Source organism: Suncus etruscus, chromosome 1, assembly GCF_024139225.1.
Source record: "Suncus etruscus isolate mSunEtr1 chromosome 1, mSunEtr1.pri.cur, whole genome shotgun sequence".
Lineage (NCBI taxonomy): Eukaryota > Metazoa > Chordata > Mammalia > Eulipotyphla > Soricidae > Suncus > Suncus etruscus.
In genome coordinates this window covers 182,615,933-182,627,344 of record NC_064848.1, presented here as the reverse complement: position 1 = coordinate 182,627,344, position 11,412 = coordinate 182,615,933, and the positions used below count along the sequence as shown (strand labels likewise).

At 50.0% G+C, this 11,412-nt stretch overlaps 1 protein-coding gene across 1 annotated transcript; it reads left to right on the top strand.

Annotated features, from left to right (window-relative positions):
• The first annotated feature begins 1,376 nt into the window (after positions 1-1,376).
• On the top strand, positions 1,377-10,064 carry RSAD1 (radical S-adenosyl methionine domain containing 1). The gene is made up of 9 exons (XM_049782858.1): positions 1,377-1,600; positions 2,332-2,471; positions 2,564-2,768; positions 6,275-6,640; positions 6,785-6,848; positions 7,612-7,759; positions 7,933-7,987; positions 8,640-8,743; positions 8,854-10,064. The coding sequence occupies exons 1-9, from the start codon at positions 1,466-1,468 to the stop codon at positions 8,969-8,971; spliced, it is 1,335 nt and encodes a 444-aa protein (XP_049638815.1). The 5' UTR covers positions 1,377-1,465; the 3' UTR covers positions 8,972-10,064.
• Positions 10,065-11,412: the final 1,348 nt, after the last annotated feature.

Here is an 11,412-nt window from a genome sequence, read left to right as displayed (position 1 = left end):
TGACCATCCAGCATTCTGAGTAGTTTCTAAGCAAACATGATGGCTTTGTTTATATAATTAGTGTATCTTTCAATCCGGCTAAATTTGCATGATTTCTAATCTGTTCATAGATATGTGCATTCATCACCCAAGTTCATTTAAAACATGCCCATCACCTTAGAAACCTCATATCCTTTAATTATCATCCCATATTCATCTATTACTCATTCTCCCAAGCTTTATATTATTTTAATCCCCAAACGTGAAATTCCCTTTCTGAGCAAGGGAGAACAAGCAGGATGCAGCTTGACATAAGAAATAATAATAGGGCCCGGAGAGATAGCACAGCGGCGTTTGCCTTGCAAGCAGCCAATCCAGGACCTAAGGTGGTTGGTTGGAATCCCGGTGTCCCATATGGTCCCCCGTGCCTGCCAGGAGCTATTTCTGAGCAGACAGCCAGGAGTAACCCCTGAGCACCGCCGGGTGTGGCCCAAAAACCAAAAAAAAAAAAAAGAAAGAAAGAAAGAAAGAAAGAAAGAAAGAAAGAAAGAAAGAAAGAAAGAAAGAAAGAAAGAAAGAAAGAAAGAAAGAAAGAAAGAAAGAAAGAAAGAAAGAATAATAAAAAAAGAACTGGAGAAATAGGATGGAGGTAAGGCGCTTGCCTTGCATGCAGAAGGACAGTGGTTGGAATCCCGGCATCCCATATGGTCCCCCGAGCCTGCTAGGATTTCTAAGCGTAGAGCCAGGAGTAACCCCTGCGCTTGGCTGGGTGTGACCCAAAAACAAAAACAAAAAACAAAACAAACAAAAAATAAAAATAAATAGGTTCCAAAAGGCACATGGGTGTCCGGGAGATAGTACAAAGGTTAAAGCACTTGCCTTGTATACTGACAACCCTTGGTTCAAATCCTCAGCATCAACTATGATCCCCTGAATACTACCAGGGGTCACTCCTGAACTTAGTGTCAGAAAAAGTTCCTGAGCGTCTTCAGGGATGGCCCAGATACCAAAATTCATGACAGAAGGCACATGGGATTCCAATCATCTTCCCCTCTCTCGAAATAGTACTGGGGTTAAGGTACCTTGCTGGATTAGTGTCTGCCCAGTTCATCCTAAAGTCTTGCCTCTTCCCCTCACTCGCACAATGCACAGCAACTTGTGGGGGGTTCATGCTTATGCAAGTCCAGCACTTGGATCTGAGCCAAGCACATAGAATAACGGAATGCACAGAGTTCCTGGATGGGTGAGGGCAGTCGGCCTCTGTCCAGAGGGGGCCGCCCGGGCATGGAAGGACCGGCAGCCGCAGCGATTGCATGAATGTCCAGCAGATGGCGCCGGCGCGCCAGGCGCTCCCGGAGCACTTTGGGACGCGGAGCGCGGCCACGCAGCCTCTTCCTTCCGCCCGCGCCCTACGCAGACACGTGCGCGCGCCGGGTGCGTCTGCAGCTGGGATCCCGCCCGGCGCCCGCGGGCTCCAGGGCCTGCCATGGCGCTTGCGGGTGCTCGGGGTCGCGGCTGGGCAGCAGCGGCCAAAGTGGCCCAGAAACGCCGCCAAATGGAGGGTGCGGGAGGGCGCCCGAGTCCTGAGCCCGCGAGCCGGCGCGCGGCCCTTTATGTGCACGTGAGTGGCCTGGGACCCACGTGGCGCCGGCTGGTCACGTGGGACACACACACACACACACACACACACACCAATGACCCTTGAATACCTAAGGTGTGATCCCTGCCACTGTATAGTTTCTATATACATACATACAAACACACACACACACACACCAATGACCTTTGAATACCTAACACACACACACACACACACACCAATGACCCTTGAATACCTAAGGTGTGATCCCTGCCACTGTATAGTTTCTATATACATACATACAAACACACACACACACCAATGACCTTTGAATACCTAACACACACACACACACACACACACACACACCAATGACCCTTGAATACCTAAGGTGTGATCCCTGCCACTGTATAGTTTCTATACACACACACACACACACACACACACACACACACACACACACACACTCCACTTTTCCCTGGCCCCCGCAAATAATAAACCACGAACTCTAGGAAGGGTCTCTGAATCCAGGCCCAGAAATAACCAGGGTTGCAAGACCCGGAAGAAGTCCGGTGTGCATCACCTTGGTGACCTTGAACTTGCACTTCCCTTTTGCACCTGTTTCCTTATGTGGACATGGGCTTTTTGACTCCTGGGGCGAGTGGTGTGTGGCTTAGAGAAACGGAGTCTTTGTGGACGAACTCGGAAAGGATTGGGGATCGAACCCCTGACGTGCCACCTCGATTTGCTCACCCCCTCTTCCTTGCCCCCAGTGGCCGTACTGCGAGAAACGCTGCACTTACTGCAACTTCAATAAGTACCTTCCCCGTGGCAGTGTGGAGGAGGAGGAGGCAGTGCGTGGTTGTCTGGTGACCGAGGCCAGGACGCTCCTGAGGATCAGCGGTGTGCGGCGGTGGGTCCTGGGGCTGTGCGAACATCTTGGGGTGGTGTGGTTTGGTTTGGTGGGCTCCCCGGAGTCTCACCTTCTCCATCCTTTGCCCCTAGGGTGGAATCTGTGTTCTTTGGAGGGGGCACACCCAGCCTGGCCAGTCCTCACACCGTGGCAGCTGTCCTCGAGGCTGTGGCCGCTGCAGTGTACCTGCCCGCAGACTGCGAAGTCACATTGGAGGCCAACCCCACGTCCGCCTCAGGCTCCAGACTGGCAGCTTTCGGGGCAGCAGGGGTCAACAGGGTGTCCATCGGTGTCCAGGTAGCCCATCTTCACATCCCCCCACCAACCCAGTTTGATCGCTGTCTTCTGAGCACATTCATTACAAAGACAAGCAGAAAATGCAGACTGACACTTTTCTAAGTACTTAGTTATTTGCTGCTGGGCTCTGTCCCAAGTGCCATGAATGGCTTTATTTGGTTCATCACAAGTATTCTAGCATGCACCACAGCTCCTGATATACATTAGATGCTAAAAAATATATATTTACATTAATGACACGTGATTGGAGCCACAAGAGGCCTGTAGATAGGTGGCCACATCATTGCAGCCCAGTAAAGGCTGCCTGTAGGAATGCCAAGTAAGGCCTGAAATCCTGGAAACCTTACTGGAGGAGCTGGTGTTTGAATGAGGTGTCATTCACAGGGAGAGGGTGTGGGAGGAAAAGATGCAGGAAATGGAAGAACCTTGCTTGTGGTTTTGTTTTTGTTTTTTGTTTTTTGTTTTTTGGATGGGGAAGAGGTATGGGCAACACCTACTGGTAACTCAGGGCCTACTCCAGGCACTGTGCTCAGAGGTCACTCCTGATGGTATGGAATCAAACAAGAGCTCAGCCATATGTAAGGCTGGTACTTTCTCTTGTTGGCACTATCTCTTGTTTTAGGGAGACTTAAGTCGTTCCTGTGACCAACTTAAGTTGTTTAGTCCCTTAAGAAGGACTGTGGGGTTTTGTCTCATGGTGACAAGGCAGTTGAAGGTTTTGTTGTTGTAGCTGCATTGTTTAGGGGCCACACCCAGGAATGTTCAAGGACTACTCCTGACTTGATGCTTGGGAGTTTCTCCTGCCTACTGGTACTTAGGGCCGTGTGCTGAGAATTAACCAGAGCCCTTCAAGCTTTCCACACACACAAAGCATATACTCCCATCTTTTGAGCCGACCTGGACTATTTCTTTTTTTTTGGGGGGGGGGGCCACACCCGGCGGTGCTCAGGGGTTACTCCTGGCTGTCTGCTCAGAAATAGCTCCTGGCAGGCACAGGGGACCATATGGGACACCGGGATTCGAACCAACCACCTTAGGTCCTGGATCGACTGCTTGCAAGGCTAGCACCGCTGTGCTATCTCTCTGGGCCCTGGACTGAGTATTTCTATCCCCAGTGTCGCCCTTCCTTCTAACATAGATTCCACTTCTAGAAATGGGGATCAGGGCTTTGTCCCAATGGAGCCAATGTAATGAAAGGGGCATAGAATTTCTGGCTCCAAATACACAATTTACATCTAATTGTAAAGCTCATCGGAAAAAGAATTTTTTTCTTCTTCCGGGCACTGGAGAGGTAGTAGAGAAGGCAAGCACTTGTTTGATTCTCAATACCACTATAGCCCTCCAACCACTGCCAGGATTAATCCTTGAGCACAGAGCAGAAATGGCCCCGGAGTACTATCTGGATGAAAAAAAAAAAAAGGTGTGTATGTATGTGTGTGATAAACATGCATCTTGAGATCGATCTATTTTCATCATAACTTTTTTTTTTATTATTTTTGGGTCATACCCAGTTGTGCACAGAATTTACTCTTGGCTCTGAGTTTAGAGATTATTCCAGGTGGGCTCACGGGGACTATATCTGGACCGAGGCTGGCCACATACCATACTATTTCTCCAGCCCCCTTTCACAATTTTTTTTTAGTGCAGGCTACTGCTCTTCTAACTAGAAGCACAATTATAGTACAACTGTATGGCTGATCTCTGGAAGGAATTCATTCGAAGATTCTTGTTTGTTTTTGTTTGGGGCCACATCTGTGGTACCTAGGGACTTCTCCCAGCTCCAAACCCATTCAGAGACTTAAAAAAAAAAAAAAAAACAACAGCTAGAGTGGTTTCTTCTACATATCATTGTCTTAGAGATAAAGACAGATTGAAAATACAGACTAGGTCAAAGGTGATATAGAGACCTGATTGAAGGAAACATGTGACCCCAGATGGATGCTGGACTGGGGTGGAAAGAGGAAGCTACCAGAGCAGACATAATGGATACAGTTGGCCCACTTTGAGTATGACTAGGGATTAGATAATGGTATTGTGTCAGCACCACCCTTTCCTGCACTCTGATTGGATGGTAGCTGTGTCAGAGAATGTCCTTGTTCTTAGGAAAGACAGGTGTGTTGAGGGGAGAGGAGGACCTATGTGAATTCATTCCATGTAAACAGCCCTATTTGCAGTGCTCACTAGCATGTACTGAGTGTCTAGCAAAATGGTTGTGTTATGTCCCATCAGTGTGCTAACCAATAGTATCCACTGACCTAAAACCAGTAAGCCCTTGATGGCCATTTACATGTAATTAACTTGGGCGAAGGAGATGAGCTGAAGGTGCATATGCTTGGCGTGCCTGAGGCCCTGAATTTGGTTCCTAGCACTGCCAGGTGTGGCCCTGTTGACCCTCAGCAATACTAGGCCTGAATAGCATGGTACCACCAGGCCCCAGTGCTGAAACATCAGGCCCAAATGGCCAACATGAGTACTGTCAGAAATGTTCTCCAGTTCCATGGACTTTGCTGGGGAGGTCCCTTCTCCCCCAGATTTAATAATCTTAAAATATGAATAGTTTTCTGAGGCTTATATGCCTGCTGTGTCCAATAGCACAGACATAGCCTATTCAGTCATCATGGGAGGTTTGTTTTTTTCCAACAGGTCTGGGCTGTCCCTGGCTCGCAAATGATTCAGCATGATGTTTAGAGGGAAAAAAACGTGACCTATTGTTAGCTGGTGAGCCTAGATGTAGTGTTTCTTGTGCTCCTTTTCCAGCTTTTCCATAGGTTCAAAATACTTCAGAATGGAAAGTCAAATTTAAAAAGGCTGTTGGCTGAGTCTGGAGTGATGGTATAGTGGGGAGAGCATTTGCCATGGATGTGCCTGGCCTAGATTCAATCCATAACATTCCTATATGTCCCCAGAGCATGCTTGAGTGCAGAGCCAGGAATAACCCTTGAGCATTGCTAAGTGTTATCACCAACTCCCCTTGCCCCCCAAATTAAAAGGCTATTAGTGCTAGGATAGAGCTGTGCCTGCCTTACCTGACTGAGACACTGGGTTTGGTCCTTGGTACTGCATATAAATAGATAAAGAGGAGTCAGACAGTCCTAAATTCTAAGTCTGCCTTTGCAATTATATGACCTCGGAACTGAAGGATCTTACAATTTCTGTGCTTCAGTTTTCTCATCTATAAATTAGAGCCAGTAGTGGAGAGTTAAAATAATAAATTACAGGGGTCAGAGAGGTAGTACATTGGTAAGGTACTTGTTTGAGCCTCGCATGTAACCAGCTTCAGTTTTACCCATGCATTGAATATGGTCCCCTGAGCACCATTGTTTATGGTCCCCAAAACCCAAAGTGAAATGAAATAACAAATTAGAGGGGTCAGGACAGAGTCCTCTCAGGGGCCAGAGCCAAGGTGCACTCCTGACCCTCTGTCTCGCAGTGAACCTATGTATTCTCTGATCTGTGTCTGCAACTGCCAGGCCAAAGGCCAGTTCCTTACTCCTTTCTCTCCCCAGTCCCTGGACGACCGGGAACTCCAGCTGCTGGGGCGGACACACACGGCCCGTGATGCCCTGCGAACACTGGAGGAGGCCCGGCGTCTCTTCCCAGGGCGCGTGTCCACGGACCTGCTGCTGGGGCTGCCCGCACAGCAGCTGGAGCCATGGCTGCTACAGCTGCAGGAGTTGCTTCACCACTGCGATGACCACATCTCCCTGTACCAGCTGTCCCTGGAGCGGGGCACCTCGCTCTTTAGCCAAGTGCAGCGGGGCACCCTGCCCAGCCCTGACCCCGACCTGGCCGCAGAGATGTACCTGGAGGGCCGGGCTGCCTTGCGGGAGGCGGGCTTCCGCCAGTACGAGGTGTCCAACTTTGCCAGGAACGTAAGTCCCGAGCAGCTGGCCCACAGGGGGTTGTCCAGGGCGGCTCTCTGGTGCTCTCAGGCCTTGAATGGCCTGGGGACATTCTCTGCAGAAAGGGTCACCCCTGGCTTCCCTGTGCACTGGCTACTTCCTCCCTCCCCACAGGGGGCGCTTAGTACCCACAATTGGACATACTGGCAGTGCGGACAGTACCTTGGCATTGGGCCTGGTGAGTGCCCTGTCACCGTGGGTGGGGTGACTTGAGAGAGAATGTCATCGCAGTGTCATCTTGGGCCACATATTTAACCTCTGGTGGAAAGTACAGCAGGAAATTATATCTATTTTGCGGAGCAAGTGTATATATTTTATGGAGCTGTGGTTGGCACTGTGCTTCTCAGACATTTTTCTTATTTTTCCTTTTTTGGTTTTGAAGCCTGAGCACACCTGTCTGTGCTCAGGGCTTCTGGCTCTGTACTCAGAATCACAGAATTACTCCTGGTGGGCTCAGGGACCATATAGGATGTTGGAGATTGAACCTGGGTGGCCATGTGCAAAGCAAGTGCCCTATCCATTATATTATCTTTCTGGCCCTCTTTTGTCTTTTTTCAATTATTATTTGTCTTAGGGTAGGGACATGCCCAGTGGTGTTGGGGGTTTATTTCCATCTCAGCCCAGTGCTCAGGATCCTTCCCTAAGTATGAGGGATCACATGTCATAGGGATGAAACCTTAGCCTCCTGCATGTAGAGCATATACTCCAGCCTGTGATACCATCTCCCCAGCCCATGTGGGTTCATTCTCAAATTTGCAGCAGTTACCTAGAGGGCTTGTTAAAACCCAGGTGACTAGGCTGCACCTCCAGAGTTTCTTATTGGGTCAGGCTGGTGGTATAGTACCTGAGAATTTACAGTTCTCACATATTTGGGGTTACACTTGGAGAACTCTCCCAATTGTTTTCAGCTATTAAAATAGATTGTCAACTGTTGTTGTCAGGGGCCCATGGGCGGTTTATACCCCTGGGGGCCGGTGGCCATACCCGGGAAGCTCGGATCCAGACCCTGGAACCTGACAACTGGATGAAGGAGGTGATTCTGTTCGGCCATGGTACCCGGAAACGCGTCTCCCTGAGTGAACTGGAGCTGTGAGCATCAGAGAGCATGGGGTCTCCTGCGGTGTTCCCAATCATCCCAAAATCCACCTACCCCCCTAACATGCTGCATGTGCCTCAGAAATTCCTCATAAGCTCATTTCTATGTGATTTAAAGAACGGAGAGGTCCGATCTCCTCTCCAAGGTCCTACTGGGTTTTTTTCAGGCTGGAAGAAGTTTTGGCCATGGGGCTACGGACAGATGTGGGGGTCACTCATCAGGTATGAGGTCAATGGGGGTATGGCACTCGTCTTCCTCCACTTTGCAGAATCATTCTCCCTTCTGTACACACACACACACACACACACACACACACACCCCTCTCCCATGTGGGTGGTATGGTACAGTGCTGTGATCTTAGGCGAGGACACACACACACACACACACACACACACACCCCTCTCCCATATGGGCAGTATGGTGCAGTGCTGTGACCTTAGGCGAGGACTCCCATCTCCATTCTGTTCCCATGTCACACATCCTGCCTTGTTCTGACCTGCTCCCCCTTTTGTCATCTTTGTGGGGGTCAAACTGCAGGAAGGCTTCCAAGTGTTTCAGACAGTATCATTCAAATACAGAGTTGCTTTGGGGGAAGTCAGGGCTGGAAGGGTCTGGCCAGGCCTGGCTATACCCTGAGCAGTATATTAAGAGGAAGTGGGAGTCACAGTGGGCACTACAATTCGGCCTAACTCTGGACTAGGAATGAAGGTACTTCCCTGCTGGCCTGTTGGCCTTGTCCTGAGGTGGAGGCAGGAACTATATCCCCTATGTAGGACCAGAGCTTTTTATACCCTTACCCTAGCCCAGGTCCTTGACAGGGTAGCCCCTTCACTGCTAAGATCCATTTTGCCTCTGAACCTACTGGTTTCCCAGCACTGGCAGCACTTCACTCCCCGACTGAGCCTATGGGACATATTCGGAGCAGGTCCGGAGGTGAGGGAGCTTCAGGAGCAGGGTCTGCTGCTGCTGGATGACAGGTATGTGGGGTGGGGGTCATGCCCACAGATCTGGTAGGTGTGTGGAGGGGGCGGTTCTGTGGGTTCTAGGGGATGGGGTGAGGTGGTCATGGCAGGCCTGTGTTTTCCAGGGGCCTGCGATGTTCCTGGGAGGGGCTGGCTGTGCTTGACTCTCTGCTGCTAACGCTCCTGTGTCTACTTCGAAGGACCTGGCAGCAAAGAAGGCCCTGCCTCACGCCAGGAGGGTAACCAGACCCTGCCAGCTGGGCCTTTGGCTGTGGCCAGGACTCCAGCTAGGGGGCTGGAACCCCTTTCTGGTGAGGGACTTGTTCTTCGTTCTGTTTCCTGCTGCCGGGGAGTGGTTGAGGTGTCTGCCAAAGCCTCAGCCTTGACCATGGAAGCCCATCCTGGCTGGCTCCCAACTCTGAGCACTTGTTCTGCTGCTTCTGGTCCCGCTAACCCCATGTAGGTAGGGGAGAAAAGGGGAGAAGCCTCCTGGGGAGACCCTGTGTTGCACACTTAGCCCAGGGACATTGGACTCTGAGAATAGGGGGAAGGTCAGGACAAGCCTTAGCTTCTCTTTAATTATCCAGGGTTTGTCCTAGGTGGCAGTGCTATCTGAGAGCCCTTCAGCAGAGTATGAAGGCATGGGGAACTAAGCAGGGAAAGGAAAGAGGAGGAGAATTCACAGGCAGCCCAGAGCCTGCTGTTCCCTGTGGCCCTCTGCTGCCCCAGCATTCACCCAGCCGTTTTTTAAATAGCCTGAAAGTCCCTCTGGGTCCTGCCTGTGCCCATGGCCTTCCTGGGGGGAAGGTGCCTCCTGAGACTTAGCCTCGCCCCTTCCCTGCATTTCCTTTTGAAAGATTTTAAACCTACAGAAAAGTTGAAAGGAAAATTTGATGTAAACCATACCCACCGCCTCCACTGCAGGGTGCCGCCAGAGACAGGATTCATGTCAGCAAGGCCGGCTTCCACCAACTGGAAATCAAACAGCCAGCCTGCCTGGCTTCGCGCTCACCCCAGCCTCGGCCATTGTTCCACATCGGCCACCTTCATTTTATCTTTAGACAGCTCGCTTGCTCGCTGGCGACTTTCTTTTTTCCTTCCTTTCTTGCTTTTTCTGCAGCGTTTGAAAGAAAATGATAGGCAGCAAACATTTTATCTTCTGTGTCCAAGGAAAGACTTATTCTCCAGCCACAAAAAAATCATTACCAACCGAAGAGCAGTTACATCCGCGCAGTCATGCTCAGGGTTTTCACAAATGATCACCCAGGTCTCCAAAAACACCTTTCAATTCCTAAGGGGACATAGATTCCAATAAAGTTTTATGCTTCACTTTCAACTCCAGGTCTCTTCCATTTCTTTTAGTACAGCTGCTTCAATTCTTTTAAAAATAAAATATTTTTGAAGGCCTCCAGGGCAAAGTAATGCTTTTCCACTGACCCGTATCCCCACGCTGCCCCTTGGCTCTGGCTCTGAGTTTCTGAGTCAAGGGCACTTAACCAGGTGAAATGTCCCACATTCTGGCTATGTGTGACTGCTTCCCCATGATGGGGTTTAGTTAAATATTCTTAGCAAGACTGCTCAGTGGCTACTGTGGAGCTCCAGGTATGCCACACCGGCTGTTATCGGTGACAGGACGTATGAGCACTTGGAGGTGGAGCTTGCCTCGGTTCTCCATGTTCTGGAACATTTTCCCTCATAAACGAACGGGTTCACTGCGGGGCTGTGACCTCAAATGCCCTGCGCCCTGCCACTCATTTGGCCCGGTTATTGGAGCATCTATCATTATGTCTGTTCAGATGGGGAGTAACAAATTGCAAGTTTCTGACCCCATTATTTCATCAATATTCATGAACTGGCATTCACCTAGGGGGAAAATAAAAAGCTTTCTCCCTCTCTTTACTTTCAGACCATATTCAACTGTGCTCGAGACTTAATCCTAGTTCTATTCTCAGGAATTACTCTTGGTAGAGGCTTAGGGGTTCGTTTGGGGTACCGGGGATTGAACCCTGTTGGCCACATGCAAGGAATGTGACTTGCTGTACTGTCTGGCCCAAGATTTCTCTACACAAGGCTGTTTTTTTCATTTTTTTGTTTTTTAGGTTTTGGTTTTTAGGGCCACACCCTGTGATGCTCAGGGGTTACTCCTGGCTATGTGCTCAGAAATAGCTCCTGGCTTGGGGGACCATGTGGGATGCTGGGGATCAGATCGAGGTCCGTCCTAGGTTAGCCACGTGCAAGGCAAACATCCTACCACTGTGCTATTGCTCCAGCCCCACAAGGCTGTTACTCCTTTTTTTGTTTTGTTTTGGTTTTGTTTTTGGGTTACACCGGGCAGCACTCAGGGGCTACTCCTGGCTCTACGCTCAGAAATCGCTCCTGGCAGGCTCGGGGGATCATAGGGGATGCTGGGATTCGAACCACCGTCCTGCATACAAGGCAAACACCTTACCTCCATGCTATCTCTCCAACCCAAGGCTTTTATTCTTTTAGTTTATTTGGGGGGGGGGGGTCATTGCTCAGGCATTGCTCAGGGGTTACTCCTGGCTGTCTGCTCAGAAATAGCTCCTGGCAGGCACGGGGGACCATATGGGACACTGGGATTCGAACCAACCACCTTTGGTCCTGGACGGGCCCCCAAGGCTATTATTCTTTTTTTTTTTTTCTTTTTTTTTTTGGTTTTTGGG